This window comes from Python bivittatus, unplaced genomic scaffold (genome assembly GCF_059951505.1).
Source record: "Python bivittatus isolate LINGU-HERP-01145 unplaced genomic scaffold, Pbiv_v1 ctg000680_np1212, whole genome shotgun sequence".
In the NCBI taxonomy this organism is placed as follows: domain Eukaryota; kingdom Metazoa; phylum Chordata; class Lepidosauria; order Squamata; family Pythonidae; genus Python; species Python bivittatus.
The window spans coordinates 3,149,963-3,167,595 of record NW_028277095.1 but is presented as its reverse complement, the minus strand read 5'-3'; the positions used below and the strand labels follow the sequence as shown (position 1 = coordinate 3,167,595).

Below are 17,633 nucleotides of genomic sequence, written 5' to 3'. Positions count from 1 at the left end.
CCTGATGGGGTGAATAAGTTGATGCAGGAATGTGAAGACTGAAGCCACCCCTTGTATGCTTCCCAAACCTCCTGTCTAGAACCAGAGCCTCTGAAGGTGGAGTATATGGGCAGGAAGAGCAGAAAGCTCATCATTCTGTGCATTTATCTGGCATGCAGGAAACTCTATCTGCCGCTCATGGGTCTACAGCTTGGAAAAGGATGCAAGAGTGCTGATGGTGGAGGTATGAGACACTTAGACATCTGCTACCCAGCTCATGAGAGAGTACGAGGTCAAGGGAATCACCGGACAGGTTCAGTTGAAAGCCCTTTATAGAGCTGTAGTTTAAGGAGCCAAAGAAATACTCACACATCACTCTGGTGGGTGTATATTCTATCAAACAAGGCTTCGGGGGCCATCCATTTGACTGGCAGACGACCCTAGAAAGCAGCAAGGATACTATATCAATCCAAATCCATGGGGGGAGAGGGGTGCAAGGGGGAGATTAATAATGCAAAGGATCATAGGACAGGAGGGAGTGCTGGACCACCAAGACTTAGATTCAGCAGAGAGCCCAACCTTGGTCCTCTAGTGCAACTTGTCCCAGTGATCCATATCAGAAAACATAGATTGCAATTAGGACTAAGATAGGCAACATTGTGCTCACAGGCACCAATATACCCAAAGACACCTCCTTTGGTTCAAAGCAAACCCTGCCCCCCTCCCCCTTTTTTAAAGCTTAAATAGGAAGCTGGATATTGGAAAGCATTTATCTGCAGAAATGACTTTGGGATCCACAAAGGGCTCATTGGGACAGTATACAGCATCTTGGGGAGCTAGCTTGCTCTCTAGTAAATGCATGTTTTCTGACTAGCCTTGCCCACCAAGGCAAGGAACTATGAAGTCTGTAGACAAAGCCTTATTTGTGACTGTAGAAAGAGATCCAATTAATTTCTCATGACGTTCATCACAATAAAGCAGTAACACAAAAGCAATGGAAGATAAGGGGTATTTAGAAATAATTGGAAATAATGTCTTCTGTCTTATGGTTTGAAGGAACCTGATGCGATCATCTTGTTGAACTAAGCAAAGCTGTAGCTAGTTGCTATTGAATTAGTATCTTACCACCTTTAGTTTCTCTTCCAGAAAGGACAGGGACAAGGATAATAAGAAGGGAATTTTTTTTTTTCTGGATTGTATGAACCATGTAAGCTACGTGACTTAGGAACATACATATGTGTTAGCCTTATTCTGCAGTACATTTGTCTACTAGTCTCAAGGACAAAAAGAGTTACAGAATCTCATCTTCCCAACTGAATATCTTGGGAAGCTGAGATAACTTCTGAACGGGATTTAATTTTACCCCAAAATCTATTTTTTCCTAGGTCTTGTGACTAGAGGAAAACTATATTGGGAAATTATGCCATGCATACCTAATCCAGAAAAGTTGTACAGACCACAAGAATCCAGTTTTAATAAGTAGAGATCCCCCTTCTTTCCTTCCTTCCCTGCCTAGCTACCTACCTTCTTAGTCTTTCCTCTAAGGCATTTCTAGGCCTATGTAATCATAAAAGGTTTTCTGCAAAATTTTCAGAGATTTTCTGCAATGCTCAAACACAGCATAATTTGAGCCCCCCTTCGGCAAATGCCACTCACATTTGTTGTCTTCTTGTAATAATCTATGTGGTGAATGTCTCGAGCAAGGCCAAAATCAGCTATCTTCATCACAATGTCTTCTGTTACCAGCACGTTCCTGGCAGCCAAATCTCGGTGAATGCACTAAAAAAAGAGGAAAACACAGACCGTGACAAATCTCCTACAGCGAAGGTACAGAAGAATCGTTTGGGCTGAAGGTCAGTAAAACCCACTGAATTCTTTGAAAGCACATCTCATTAAAATGCTCAATATTGTGTCAAGACAAAAAAAAAAAAAAAACAATACAAACCAAGCAGATCTGTACAACTACCGAGGTTTGAAACTCTACCTTTCAGCTACAAGAATCCTTACCCCTCACATTCTTTCTTCATAATCACACCAGACAGAAACCTGCCCTTTAGAAACATGAGCTCCGTGATTCTTTTCTTCTTTGCTTCTTTACTACATTCCATATTTTTATGGGCCTTGTGCAGAATTCTTGAGTTATCCTACGACTACCACCACTAAATCTTAATACAATTACAAATCCCATCAGAGGGGGCCCGGTATCCGCAAAGTCAAGGGGCATATGTAGTTTTTATTTTTGTAGGTTTTGAGCCAAAAATGAAGTTGCCAAGAATCAGCACCACTTCCAGGCCCCTTTGCTGGCCATAACCTAGGGAATGACACCTACGTACCTCTTTCTTTAAAAACACTTTATACCAAACAGCCAACAGACATTACACTGGGTAGCCACAGAGAGAGGAAATGTGTTCCACCCATCTAGCCAACCAGTTCTATCAAAATGCTCTTGCCTACTTTCTATTAAAAAACGAGTTATTTCTTTTAAGAACTTGTGCTGAACATGGCTCCTTTTCCTTTCCTCTTGTGCAATGTCTTTAAGAGTGTAAGCTGCAGGGCAAAGATCTTTTTTCCACTGATTATATAGCAGGCAACTTGGAGAACCTTTTCGGCTGAAAGGTAATATAAAGATTTGAAAATAAGTATACTGTCGCATAATATAAGTAATATGGACAGCTCACACCAGCAGTCATCTCATCAACCTTTCTATTACTTTCTTCCTGTACCTTTTAACTCTGAACTGGGGTCTTGGAGGTCCATGGCCACCTGTCTCCCCAACTTTCATTTTTGAAGTTCCTCAGAACCTCTCTCCAATCGCACTGCCATTCTGAGGCAGGAAGCACACAAAAATGATAGCATAAACCTAAACAGTTTCAACTGTTTTTAACAGATAATTGAGTATGCACCAATGGTACTGTTTTTAGTTTTGATTTTATTTGTACTGATTTTATACTCAGGTTTTATAGCTACAAGTCACTATTTATTTATTTATTTATTTATTTATTTATTTATTTATTTATTTTCAGACTTGTATGCCGCCCATCTCCCCCAGCGGGTGACTCTGGGCGGCTCACAATAATAAAAAGAAGAAAAAACACAGGTCTCTCCAGACATGGATACAATCTATAAATAATTAAAAAACATATATTAAAAATGCCCTAAAACTTCCTATGATTTTAGCCCTAAAAAACCTGTAAGATGCTGGGGGAGAGGGACAACCCATCAACCCACCAGCCATCTCCACAGATGCGAGCCCCCATCCGGCCCCCAGGCCTTCTGGCAGAGCCAGGATTTAACCCCTTTTCTGAAGGCCATGAGGGAGGGGGCATACCGCACCTCAGGAGGCTGGATGTTCCATAGGGCGGGCGCTGCAGCAGAAAAGGCTCTCTGCCTAGACCCCACCAATCGAAATTCCTTGACGGGTGGGGTCTGCAACCTGCCCCTTCTGCTGGACCGAGTGGGGCGGGCTGAAATGACCGGGGCGAGGTGGTTCCTCAGATAACCATGAGTGCTACTGTAACTACAAAAGTGGGGTGCATATCTTAATAAGGATGAATAATTAGCACCATTAAGGAAAATCCCACCTTTTCTCCAAGAAATCTTCATCTCATCTACTTTCCATCCTAACTTATTTCACTGGGGCTCTCAACCTCACAAGCTGCTAATCAGTTGCCCGCCTCTGTTCAAACTCTTTCTATCATTCTTTGTCCTGTGACTGCTCACCTTTTTGGATGCAAGGTATTCCATGCCCCTGGCCACTTGGTATGCACATGATACCAGATCTTTGAAAGAGAGCTGTTCTTCTGGGACATGGGTGGGGTTATAGCAGTATTCCATGCCAGGAGGGCGCCGAGCTTGCAGGTATTCCCTTAGGTTCCCCTTGGATGCGTACTCTACTATCACATAGAGTGGTCCTGGCAGAGAGAAAGGCAATAAGCTTTAGCAGAGACAGGGATCCAGTCGCCATCCCATTTCAATTCACATGGCATTTCTGATACCTAGCAGGCCATCTGGAGTGGTGGCCAGTTGAGGATGCCAAGGAATGAGCCTGAGAGCTTTTGCATGCAAAGTAGGGCTTCTGTCACTGAGCCACTGTCTTCTACCTTAGAAGCACTTACCATCCTGGGTACACGCTCCAAGAAGATTGATGATGTTCTTGTGCTTTCCAATCATTTTCATCATCTCCATCTCTGAGATCAAGTCAGACAGGTCCTTTTCAGTGGCATCAGCTAGGGAAGAAAAAGATAGCAAGTCCTGATTGACTGGGTCAAAGATGCACTGAAGTGAGGTAAGATACTGGAAGTGCCTGGCTGAAATATGTCTCCTATTAATATATGAAATCTGCAGTTTCAGTGAACTTCAAATCATCACTGGTGCGTGTCTATGGGTGTGTGGGTATTCATGACACACACACACATATATTCACACAGCTAGGGAGATCTGAAGTTCACTTGAAATTGCAGTCATCGGTTGATGTGAAAGAAAGGGTGTACTCATGTACAGATTAAAATAAGTTCAAATGTTAAAAATGCAGACGCTGAATAGAAATAAGATGGCTCTTATCAAGAGCTTCTTGCAGCAAGACAAGGAGCTTTTTGACACTTAGAAGGGAAATTGTAACCTGGAGTTAAAGCAGACAATGGCTGTTACTTACATTTTAGCATTTTCACTGCCACTTTAGTAACTCGGTTTGGCTTGTCTTTATCCAAGCCTATTGCTTCAGCTAGTACAACTTGCCCAAAGCAACCTTCCCCCAGAGGTTTCCCTAGAATCAGCCTAGAATAAAATCAAAGAAATGTGGTTAGAACAGGGAGGACCCTGCAGTGAATGAACTGCAACTCAGCCAATAGGGTTGAAGTGTGGATCTAAATTGTCTTTTTTGGTTTCTGCTCAATGATACTGTCTGCATATCCAAGAGGTATCGCTATTCCTCTCAGAGGCTTTGTAGACCATTCTGGCATCAAAAATCTAGGCCTAGTTGTTTAGGGTGGAAAGGAATTTCACAACTGTTACTAATATTGGCTGGTGTGGGTCTTCCGGGCTGTGTGGCCGTGGTCTGGAAGTTTTACTAATATTTATTGCCTTCTGATAAGAATAATGAAATGTAGAAGAGCAGAGACAGATTTCTTAAGCACATGCAATCCTAACAAAAGCTCAGCACCGAATAGAAATTATTTTAGATGCTGACCAGTCCTCTCTAAAACAATCTCCCATTCGATGGTTAATCTAAGTACAGAGATTTTTGATGGGAGAGATTTCAAAAACATCTACAATCTGGGTACACAGAGTTGCAAAGGTCTGCTCTTGTTTTTATCTGATATCTGATATTCTATTCTAGTCTTTTCCAACATAATTCCTGTCAGGGAACAAATCAAGAAATGCCAAGGGCACTGGAATGCAAAGAGTTTGCTTTTAAAAAGAGTCAAATGGATAGCAAGATTGCATTTTTGCCAACCGTTGGACATAACACTCCCCAAATCTACTGTCTTGCAATTCCTTGCAGCACACGGAGTAGCAAGCAAACAGATGATTTCTCAGGGCTGGTCATCAGGAAACTTAAATACTCTAAAAAGGATCTCCCTCACTTCGTGCTAAAAAAAATCTTCCAGTTGATGGTTCAGAAATGTTATCATCAAAGTTGTCTATGCTTTTTTTTTTTTTTAAGGTACTTGTTATGGAAAATTATGTAATGTTTCTGGAATTTTTCTGCCTCTGGCTTTTCGATTTATGATTGCATTTATAAAAGAGGTGAATCCAACTCAGTGGACGCAAAGCTTTCTCCAATGACATAACTTCTTAAAAACATTAAAAATGCCTCTTTGGTTGAGCCCATCCAAAATTAAGAGGAGACTTTGTTACCTGTCCCTGGGCAACTCCCAGCGAGGGTCTTCTGGCAGCTCGTATTCAGATACACCGGCCAGCATTGCAGTCCCACTGGAGGAGAGCCTTGAGGGACGCACTAGCATCACACCTGAATTCATGGAGGAACTTGAATCAGCTGAGACCTGCACCAGAAGAAGGGAGAGAGTGGGGGTTACCTTTGTCAAAGTCCTCTTGAGAAAATGTAGCTGGAGTTCGGTAGGGAAGAGCTGCCTGCCTTCAAACAAATTATATTACCTCTTACTGGAAATGGGTGCGCAGCTTTAAAGAAACTCGAGTTACCAGGACCTTGAAGAAGACTCACATCCCAATGGTTGTCAATTGGCTTTGTAAGCAGAAGGATCCATATTCAATCCCAGGTTCTGAGCGACAGGACTAGAGCACCTTCTGCTTGTAATTCTGGAAAGCTAGCACCAGCAAGTTTAGGCAATACTTATCCTTAGACAGACTAGGGTCCAACTTGGAATAGGCCATCTCCATGTGCATGCGTGCGTGTATGTATGAACACTTCACCAAAAATCCCAGCAGAAGCACTGTCTGTGCATGTAACTTGAGAGCGCCTTTGAAGCCATCATGCACTCTAATTCCTACTTAGGTGCAGGAGGAGCAAGCTACCCCTGAATCAGAGGATTCAGAGGACTTCTGGATTAGCCCCTACAAGCTAGACCACATGTGTCAACAAGCACAGCCACAAGGTTGTGTGCAGAGATGGAAATGCTGATGATACAAGATCAAAACAGCCACCTCTTCCTGCCTATCCTTTGCAAGCTTCCGTGGCAAGTTCACGTTTAACTTTTTGCGTTTCTGCGGGCTGCCTCGATTGCAGTGCGGCTGTGAGAAGAGGCTAGCAAGAGACAAGAACATCCTTGAGACGGCCTCTGCTCTGCTTGTATGCGTATCTAAACTCGTTCGCATTGTCAGGCTTTTTGGCAGGGCCTAAAACCAAATCTGATTTTTCCAAGCATAATTATCAGAGTCTCTCTAGAAAGAATTTTTGAGAAGAGAGGGATGAGGTTACAAAAATTCCAGCAACTGAACTATTTCCCATTTACAACCAATATATCCCCAATGTACATTAGGGCAGAGACTTTTTTTAAAGTTTTTTTTCCCCTAACTGCGTCTCATGAAGCTTGCAGCTGGCTGTTTACATAAGAATATCTGGAATTTTATCAGTCTGGGAACCAACTCTTACATCAACTTCAGACCCACCAAGGCCCCAGTCTATGGGAGATCCAATGGAAGCCAGGAGTTTTCAGGGGTTACAGTGCAGGGATCCTGAATAGATGAATAACAAACTGTCACTAAATGAGAACATTGCAAAGCAAGGTGTCTGCTAAGCTATGGGAAAAGTGGCTCACAGCAGCACCAGGCTTAAATTCCAGAGGATGTAAGGAGGGTCTGCATCCTCATTTTGGCCGTAAGCCACCAATTAATTTAAGTGGCTTGGTGTAGCGTGCAATAAAGATCCTTAATCAGCTATGCCATGCGGAGGATCTGAATAGCTTTTGCTGCGTTCAAGCCAACTCAAGGAGGGATCTTGACGCAGGATTCCCAATGCAAGCTGGAAAGCTGGCGAACTACCAAACCTGCCTACTGTGGCAGCTGAAGACGAAACATTTGCCCGGAGGCATTTGCAAGGTGACAACTGCTCTACCACCAGACTGCTTTTCCAAATGCCTTTTCAAATGAATGTTGTTTTCACTGATGCCGTTATTGTCTTCAAGGCGTTTATTTTAGAGTTGATCAATTTATCACTTTTTTTTTTTTTAAACTGATGGTTGTGTTTGTATTGATTCCTGGTATGCTGTTCTGAACCCCTTTGTGAGAAATAGTGGTATTAAAATAAAATAAAATAAATAAAATAAAATAATCTGCAGGCTGCAGCAATAATAAACCTGGATGTTTAAAATGGAGGCACTTGTATAGTATCTGCCGTAACATGGCATCCATCTTGATGGCTTACAATCTGTGCAGCCCCTACTTTAGCATAATACGGACAATAATTATTACTGGGAGTTTTTCAGCCCTTGAGGTCTTTTCCATCCTCCTCAGGTAAGTGCCAAACTCTCATTAGCCTTTATGAGACTTTAGCATTCCTGCAACATTTTAGATGGTTTTAAAACAAATATTTGAGGGGAGAAGGGACAATTTTGGGGGCCAGTCGCTGTTCTCATGCCCATAGGCGCTACATTGTTGATCTCTGCCCTGTTCTTTGTTAAACTAAAGAGCTCTTCCTGGTGCCATGACCAGCTTCTTCTTTCCAAAGTATAAAAACTTATGTTCAGAACAAGGCTAGGAGCATCTGCAGAGAAGAACCCTTTAGAATTCTTTCCAATCCCTTAATAACACGTCTTCTCTGAGTCACATGGCCATACTCTCCACTACTGACCAACCGCCTCTCCCAAAGGGATGCATTGGGGGAACTTTTTCCTGGAATTTTTTCTCTACAGCCCCTGGCCAGATCTGGACCATTTTTTAAAACCCGATCTTTCTTTTGCCAGATTCTCTCCCTGCATACCAAATCTGGTTCTGTTCTGTTTTCAGAGAGTTATCCAGCGGATGGATGGACAGAGTCCCAAGGCCCTAATTTCTTTCTTTCAGGGTTTTGTTGGGTTGGTAAGAATAAAAAAGTAGGGAAAGCCTGCAGAGAAGGCTTTCTGCAATTCTTTCCAACCCAGGACCATCTGCTGTGGGTCATGTATCCAGCAAGGAAACGAGCTTAAGAATGGAGCAGTCCAGAATGTTCTGATACACGGGGGAATTTTTCTCCGCAGCCAGATGGAGCTCATTTTCAAACTTCATGCTCCTTTTGTAGCTTTTTCCTCCACACCAAATTTGTTCCTGTGCTATTCAGGTTTTGGAGAGTTATCCTGCTAATGGACAGACAAGGTCCTGAAACTCTTAACCCAATTTCTTCCCAACGTTCTGTTGAGCTGGAAAGAATAACAGGGGCCTCCGATCGAGATGTAGCCTGCTTTGCCAGATACTCAGGGGGGGATTATAGGTTGCAATCAAACCCCCTATCTACTTTCTGTTACCTGTCTGCGCAAGGGAATGCTCTTGGCCAGTTTGTGGACGGCCAGCTGGCTGTTGAAATCTGTCTTCTTGGTGGTACTCTTCATCTTGTAAATGAGGACGGTCACGATCATGCAGGAGATGAGGAAACCCCCTGTGCAGTAAATGATTATCTCCAAGTACAATGGGGAGGTCATCATGGCTGGCTTGTCTTCTATAGCTGAATCAGTGTAAAGAAAACATTAGTCCCAAGGTCCTCAATCAGTGACAACTAGCAAAACCAGTAGGGTCAAAAGGACAGCCCATGCCAAGCCCACCATGTTGGTTCTGGCATGACATGGTATGAGAATCTTAGCCAACCACTGCTATGGTTTTAACATAATACCTGAATCAGGGCACTAGGAAAGTTCAAGAAATTATAATTAAAGTAACCCTGGCTTAGCACAGTGTCTGTACTGTTTAGCATGAAGCTGGGATACTCCTGTGCTCCTCTGCGTGGCCTTAAAATAAAAAAGGGGGAGGTGATACCAAAGGCTTTTCACCTCTCAACCCAAACCAGCATGCATCAGTTCAGTTTCCAGAACAGACTCTTGTACGATATGCTGGAATCACTTCAATAACTTCACTAACTTCAGATTCAGAATCAATAACTTCAGATATGGCTGCTGAGTCTAAAGAAAGTCCATTTATTTCATTTGATGATATAGCAGTGGCTGTTGCAAAGGAGGCTTCTTTTGCCTTGGCCTGTGCAACAGGATGCTGGAGGGAGATGAAGTCCTGGCATTTATATTCCTCCCTCCCAAATGTTCATTAATGATAAATGCTGAAAAAGATTTCCAGCTTATTCCTTTTGTTTTGTTTTATAAAACTTGGCTGACTTGAGGACCGTATCGTGCTGCCAAAGCAAACCTTCCAGAATCGTACAGAGCATGTTTGCCCAGCAGATACGTCAAGGGGGCCAAATGGTACCACTTTTTCTATTGCACCAAACTGGGCAAGGTTTTGCCCAGAAATATTCTCAGCAGCAAAACCATTTCTGAGATGGTAGTGCCACCTTACTTGGTCAGCTACAGTGGCAACAGCTTAATACTTGACTATAGGACAATTGCCAGTAAGAAAACACAATGCCTGCATTATAACAACATTCTGAATGTGTTATGCAGAGGTATTGAGTAGAGGCACAACCCTTTAAAAGGGGATGAAGCAAGAAATCAACATTTCCCCCACCCCACTCCAAATTTCCTTCCCCAGAAATAACAGTAATCAGAGAATGGTAAGGGGATGGGAGGAGGATAGAGAAGATGTGATCAGAGAAAATAAAATGGCCCGATTATCATCTTTCCCTTTAAAGATGGTAGAGTTCTGAATGGGTACAGGTGTGACAAGGAGAGGAAAAGTAAACCCTGACAACGGAAAAGGTTTGGGAGGGGGCATGAATACAATATACAGCAACAGCTTGTGCCTTCCTCCCCAATCCGTTATCAGGTTCTTGCCAGCTACCTATTGATGGCTGCAAAAGGAGGCCATCATCAAGTAAGCAGGCCTGTCCACCAAACAGAAACTCATGCAGAACCTTCTAAGCCCAAAGAGAAGGATGCAAGATTCCATTCCACCAAAGCCAGATTCCATTCCCATTCAAGGGCAAGGCCATGAAGTAATAAGCCATATTTTGGGTCTTGGGTGCTTAATTTCTGTAATCGGCTCTTTGCGGGGAGTGAACGAGGAACCGGAATGGTCCCATCTTTTCCTATGTATCTTGCGTGTTGATAAACAGGACAAGGAAAAATTGATATCCAGCTTCTCCAACTCTCATACATATGTTGTTCTATCTTTTTAGGGTGGGTGTGTACATGTGGGTGTAGGTATGCAATCATGAGCAATTATTGTGCTGCTGGGCTGACTTCTAAGTTGATGTATATGTACACGTGGACCACACCAGGGAAAAAGTGCAGCCAATCTATTCTTTAGTTTCCAACTGGTATTTTATTGTAGTGAATGTGGGCAGAGCGTGCTACTCCCAAGAGTGAGAAAGGTAGCGTGCATATGTGCTCTTACTTGCACATATAGGGGAACGTGGATAGGCACTCAGCATTGCAGCCCTGATAAAGAGCATTATATAATGACTTCTTTGTACTGACTCTGGCTCATTGGCTGCCTTCTGATGTTTCTTTTTTAAAAGCAACACAGTTTGGGTAAAGGTGAATTTTCAAAGAGGCATTTGAGCACTTACAGATGTCTCTCTAATTTGGAAAAGTTGGAAATTCAAAGTACCCCAAGCTGCTGCCCCTATTTCTATCCTGTATTGCATTTGGCTGGCCTGCTATCACTCCCAAGTCCATCTTGCATATCTCTGGAATTGCACCTTTGGGCCCCATGTGTCAACTCTGTCTTTTCTCTGCCAAAGGCAAAGTAAAGCACCGAGAGGGTGACAGCCTTGCCTAAAAGAATGGAACCGGCCTATGAAAAACCTGGACCTAGCCTCTAGTTAAACTCGAATTAGAAATGCACAATACCTTGGCCTGCGAGAGCCACCATGGTGCTGAGGACTATCCCAATTTAGCAGAAGAGGAAAAGGGACCAAATGGGAGGTGATGGCTTACTTGCAGGATCACCAGAAGCCTCCTATCCTGAACTGGGGCCGACTGATACATTTTGATTGTCCAATATGCCATCCCCGTCCATAGGAGGAAGCCAATTGGTGGGGGCCCTCTAGCCCTCCTCCTTCCCTACCTCCAAGGTCCCTGGCTCTTGCAAACCATGGCAAACTAATTCCCAAACAGCAAGGAGGCAGAGAAAGGAACAGAACCAGTATATACCTTCTAGAACCGTCAACCATGCAGAGTGATGGGAGATCCCAATAGAATTACCCGCCAAACAAGTATACTGCCCAGCATCCTCAAAGGAGACATTCCTTAAGTGAAGAACTTCCATTTCTTTGTCAGTTGTGTTAACACCAGCTGTCTAGAAAGGGGAAAAATGGAAGCAAAACAAAACAAAACAAAAAACCAGGAAAATAGGACGAGCAAATGTAAGACAAGCTGCAGGAGGAGGAAGGAGATAACATGCCTCTCAAGATCTCCTGAAGAACACAGACACCACTGTAGCCTAAGGACAGAGAGCCTCAGGACAATCACCAATCTAGGCTGGCTTAAAGCGGGCAGTGTTAAAACAAAACAACAAAAAAACAACCCTTCACCATACTGAACTTCCCTGCCCATCTGAACATGCTAGGGATGGGCCACATGGAAAAATTGACCTTGGGAAGGCGAAGACCAGCGTAGTTTCACAGCATGGGACAGGCGAAGTGAGGGGTGGAAATGGAAGGGCCAGAGAAGAGAGGAAGTTCGGCGTATAGAGCTGACGTGCTCTTGAAAGAAAAGAGGGAACAGGTTGCTTCCAGTAAGAAACGCACAAGAGAAGCAAGGCGATTTTGCTTTGGCGGGAAAAGTGGAGGAGAGTTGCGGAATTCGAAACCGCACATCCTGAAAGGAAGACTTGGATCATTGGCAGCCAGGTGGAAAGCAATAGGGTACATAATGTAACAAATACACACACGCATTTCTGTTACGTGAGGTTTTGATTGTGCTGTCCCCAAAGGAGGTCTATATTGAGACCGTGGTATTTACCTTAGTTTAATACTCTGGGAAGAAATGAGATAATTATCAGTATTTCTCCGACAGGCTTACCACAAGGCCCCAAGGGAGAAGAACACAACTGGGTGTTCAAGCAGAAGATTTCTGGGAATCATGTCTCAGTTCTGGTTTAATTAATGCAGGAAGGTGGTTAGGAAAAAGATGAACAAAACAGCAAGCTGTTAGGAAGCGGGACAGAAGCAGAGCACGAAACGTAACTGATCAGCCCTTCCGAGGATTTTTCCATGGCTTACGGCACCAGAAACAGAGGAGAAACAGGAGAGCCACAAGAGTTTGGTTTTTTTTTTCTTTCCACCACTAAGGATCCCCCAAAGTGGCATTCTTCCCGTTTACCTTCAGCCACGGGTCTGGTGACGGTCAGCCACGCAGACTGGTTAGCCTCACCAATATAATTGGAAACCTTACAAACATACTCCCCGCTCTCAGCCTCTGTCACATTATACAGGGTCAGCACCTCCGCATCAGAGCTATTAATTCCCGAGTGCTAGAACAAGACCAACAACAGAGGAATCACTGGGCAGCCAGGGGATGGGCATCGCTGCTCTGAGATCAACAATGACAGTCGTATGACCCCCTCCCCCTGAGCTCAGTCAGAAACAAGGGCTGGAATACCCCCCCTTTGGCCCCCCTTGCTGGCGTCTCTCATTTCCAAGAAAGCTCTAGGGGCCCAAATTGCATCACGCCCATGTCTTGCTTAAAATATAACTTGTACCAGGCATCAGTAACAAAAGGCTCATAGACAGCAGTGTATTCTAGACACACCTCGTGGTGCCCACCAGATTCCCTGTCCCACTGAAGTTTTTCTAAAAGTTTAATTTTAAAAGGGGTTCAGTAGGAAGCTGACCTCTTGCACTGCACAGCACTGGTTCTAGATCAAATTCATTTACCAAATGTCTTTTTGAGCCCCTCCTGGGATGTTGAGAACATTTCAGTTGACTAGTTTGTCTTTTGGTAAATGAGTATCGTTTGCCCGCGACACCCACCCGGATAGCCATTTTGTGACTGGTCAAGCCTTCAGTGGCAGCCATTTTGTGAATGCACACATTGCATGCTTCCAAAAGCCCACACATGACCTTTGCCTAAAGGTTGCCTCCCTAACATATGCTAAAGGAGCAAGTGTGTTAGTTTTATGGCTACGTGGCACAGTTCAGTTCAATAGATGCAGTCTTACCAGAAGATGCTGGAAAACTTCATGAAATTTCTCTTGGCATATGAGGGGATTTAAAGCAATCTTTAAAATTTGCTAGGGAGAACCTCAAATAAAAGATTTGCCTCTGGCTTTTTCAGAGCCTTAAAGAAGTCCAACAACTTGGACTTGATTATTGCATTTGATTCTATTCATGGTCATAGACATGAGCCCTGGCCTCTGAGCTTCATCCAAGCAGAAGTCCTTCAGAACCTGCTTCCCTTCCATAGATTTTGCTAGTACTACAAGTTCAAACTTAGCTGAGTTGACATAGTCTGTCTGATTGACTGGGCCCATATTACTCCTCCAATCCAAGCTACCTGACCCTGTTTCTGAGATGCATCATAAGCTTTCTCTCCTAAGATTGAAGAAATGAGCCCTGAATTAACAAAATGTTACATCACCCAAGTTGAAAGGCCTTACCTTCAAGACTTGAACATAGGGCAAGTTATTTGGTCCAATCTTGCTTCCATTGACCTCAATGTGCTTCAGCCACTGGATGTGGGGCTGAGGGTCACTATAGACCTTGCAGACAAATTCCACATTGCTACCCAATGAGACTGTCTTGTTAGCTGGGAGCCCAGCTTGTAAGATAGGCCGGTGAGGGGACCTCTCTGGAAAAGACATAGGAGAAAAGGGTTTCAAGCAGCTGACAAATGGGAGAAAAGAAGAAATGGAGAGAGTCGATATCACTCTGCCCATTTATTTTGATGCTGCCTGTCAATCAGGAGAGTTCACTCCAGAAAGAAAAAAAATGTCAAAATTAGTATTACAAACAAAACTAGAAGGTTAGCAAACAAAAAAGTATATTACAATAAATGTTACAACCTAAAAGAACTTAAGTGAGCAACCCTTTTCACCTAGACCAAAAAGACAGTAAACCTGTATCAGTTAAATCTCTGAAGGAAATAACTCCACTAGGGATACAAAATCTCCATTTCTTCTCAATTTGTGGTGGTTGTTTTTTTTTTAATCTGTCCATACTTTAGGACCTTTGGCCTACTAAAGATACACATTTGGTATACACTTCTTTTGATATTCTCTTCTGCAAGCAATTTTCCCTTTTTCTGCAAGTGTTTTTTTGGGGGGGGGCACTCTTTTCTGCCATATATTCATTTTTGTGTGGATTTTCCCATATTGTCCCTTTCCAAAAGTGGTACATTACAAAATTCTGAAAAATGCAGAGATGGACAGCGGTGGGCTCCTCAGTGTCCATCTGGCAAGTTAGTTAGCTAATTTATTTATCTTTTCTTGATTTCCACAAAAAGGAGACACTACTATGATGGTCCATTACCTGCTCACTACTGCTACAGGGGAAAAAAAAAAGCAACTGTATTTTTTTACAAACAGCATAAGCTCCACATTTTGAATACTCCTTTCTCTGATCCATGTCAGATTACTAGAATACCAATTTGACCAAGAAAGGAGATTACTTTTGGCCAACAAACTAAAGCAGGGTTTCTCAACCTTATCAACTTTAAGATGCATGGACTTCAACCCCCAGAATTCCCCAGCCAGCATGCTGGCTGGGGAATTCTGGGAGTTGAAGTCCGCGCATCTTAAAGTTGCTGAGGTTGAGAAACCCTGATCTAAAGGCTGAAGGAAATCTTTGAGATGGCTCTGGATATCATCTCAACTGCTGAGGGAGAGGTCCCTCAAAGATTCCTGAGGTAATCTGAACTCATTCAGAGATGTTAACAACACTAACGCCAGCATACCCCCACCCCATGTTCCCAAGGGGCAAAAAACCCCAATGTCCACCTCTTTGACATCTTCCTCAAACCAATAGTGATTCTCTTCTAACAGGATTCTCAGAGAATTCTTTTTAGCAAGATTTATCGAGATGCCATAGATGGGGCTACAAGAATTCCAACAAGTGAACTACTTTCCACGTCATACCAATATGCACTGAAGTACGTTAGGGTGGAGACTTCTTTATTTTGTTTTTCACTGCCTTTCTGAAAACTGGTGAGCTGTGAGTCTTTCCACTGATCAAGGACCTTGCAGGTGGTTATTTACATAACCTTCTCCTGAATCTTTATTCCTCTGGGCAACTGTTCAAGTTTATGTTTCCAAGCACATGAGAGAGCTACGCTGTAGCTTTTATGATGTTAAAGGCAAAGATGTCCTTCAATCAAGTTTGATTCTTGGTGATTCTATGGAAGCATCAATATTTTCTTGGCAATACAGAATAGCAGCTGCCCTTGGCCTTTTCTAGGGCTTTTTAAAAAAATCTTTTCAGTCTATCTTGCAGCTCTGGAATTGTTCAGTTGTCTCCCATTCAAATGCTAACTAGGATGAATCCTAGCATTTTAGCTCAGGAAAGGTCAGCTAGGTGTGACTACCTGCTGAGTCTCTACAATATCTAGGCCTTAAATAAGCTTTGCACTCCTCTTTGTGCAAGATAGACTGCAGGGGGAAATTTTGATTTTGCAATGTTGGGGAAGAGGGGGATTCCCAAAGCAGCAAATTTGGTGGTGGAGAGGTCACATATGGGTCGCCTCAGTACTTAGGAGACGTGTTTGGAATTGCCTGGCCAGAAAGCTATAAAGCAGTTGAGTGAACACCCGCAGCTAGTCAGATGCAGATCAGACGCGGAGTGCGAACTTTTCAGAAACAAAGAGAATTACAACAGCTGGCACAGAAACTAAGGCTTCGCAGTTGTCTGCCTTCTTCACATCTCCACTTCTGATGTGACAAAGCAGGGATTAGGAAAATATTTTCTCCTTAATTACAAGAAGCCAGAGCCAAGATTCTTTTTTGTTACAGCCCGCCACTTATTAAAAATATGAAGAGAATACTTCCTCTTCTTATCCTGCTTGTTAAGAATTCTTGATGAGTGTCCCCACCTCTGTATCCTAAAGACAAATTCCACTACAAGAAGGAAACATCACAGGACCTGTCCTTTCTCTGCCAAAAGCTGTGATTGCCTTGGATTAAAAGGCAAACTTTTGTAGAACTTCACATGACTTTCCTGAGCAGTGAGGAACAAATGGGCCATGTTTTCCATCTCTACCCCCACCTGGGTTGCTATCAGACTAGTTAGAGGGTCCAAGTGGGGTCTCTGAGCTCTTGCATGAAAGCCAGCGTGAAACCTTCCTGCTAGTAGTTGCTTTATAAAACACCCAATTAAATAATATTAGGGTTAATCTATTTTCCAAAAATAATAATGAAAAAAATGTAACATATCAATTACAGAGTTCATTGTCTACTGAAGATGCCACGTAACAGGAAGCAATTAAAAAGAATAACACAAAACATATTGGGAAAAATGAACAGATTAGACCAGAAGTTCCAACAACTATGTAGTTTTAACTTGTGGATTTGTAATAACAAAAAACAAGGTTGCTTTTTAAAATATTTACTTTTAATCTCAAGCAAAACTAAGAAAACAAAAGTAACTCCCAAATGGGACTTTGATTTACTTATTTTTTGAACTTATATCCCATCTTTTCTCTAGGAGCTCAAGACAGTCTGCATTCAATTTAAATTGAGAATTACTTTGCTTTTTTTCAGAAACTGAACTTATGAACAGAAACCATATATTTAAACATCATTGTTGCTTTGTACCCTACATGAATTCTAATCTGTGGCATCATTTTGACTCATCCATGAAGCTGATAGATCTTATCTGTCCTTTTATCACACTTATTGTATCCAGGATGAGATTGTTGAAAAGGCATCAATTGATCCACATTCAAGCAATCATCTTTTTCACATCTCCTTCTAAATACATCTTAATCATTTGAGCTCAACAACCTCAAGCTGGAAGGAGCCTTAAAAAGGTTCTGAGCAATTTTAACCCTATTTGATCCAGAAAAATATCTAGGTAAGTTACAGCCAGTGAGTACTTCACAAGGCTAGCTAATTTATTCTGAGATTTTCATGGTTTCTTCAGTGGAATACAACATGCTGCTAGGGCA

The 17,633-nt window shown here is 42.7% G+C and overlaps 1 protein-coding gene across 6 annotated transcripts in view; it reads right to left on the bottom strand.

Annotated features, from left to right (window-relative positions):
• FGFR1 (fibroblast growth factor receptor 1) overlaps nt 1-17,633 on the bottom strand; it is an 83,648-nt gene that overhangs the window by 7,406 nt on the left and 58,609 nt on the right. For 3 of the 6 annotated variants that reach the window (XR_015798139.1, XM_088152038.1, XM_088152040.1), the window contains 9 exons: nt 14,134-14,324; nt 11,688-11,832; nt 8,889-9,091; nt 5,836-5,981; nt 4,631-4,752; nt 4,095-4,205; nt 3,700-3,890; nt 1,636-1,758; nt 349-419 (listed from right to left, as the gene is read on the bottom strand). Coding sequence is in view for 5 of the 6 variants with exons in the window: in XM_088152038.1 (XP_088008164.1) it covers nt 349-419; nt 1,636-1,758; nt 3,700-3,890; nt 4,095-4,205; nt 4,631-4,752; nt 5,836-5,981; nt 8,889-9,091; nt 11,688-11,832; nt 14,134-14,324 (1,303 nt within the window). In the remaining variant the exon portion in view is untranslated. Of the gene's footprint in view, nt 1-348; nt 420-1,635; nt 1,759-3,699; nt 3,891-4,094; nt 4,206-4,630; nt 4,753-5,835; nt 5,982-8,888; nt 9,092-11,687; nt 11,833-12,857; nt 13,009-14,133; nt 14,325-17,633 lie in introns of all 6 variants that reach the window. The other 3 variants (XM_088152039.1, XM_088152042.1, XM_088152041.1) reach the window with 2 other exon arrangements.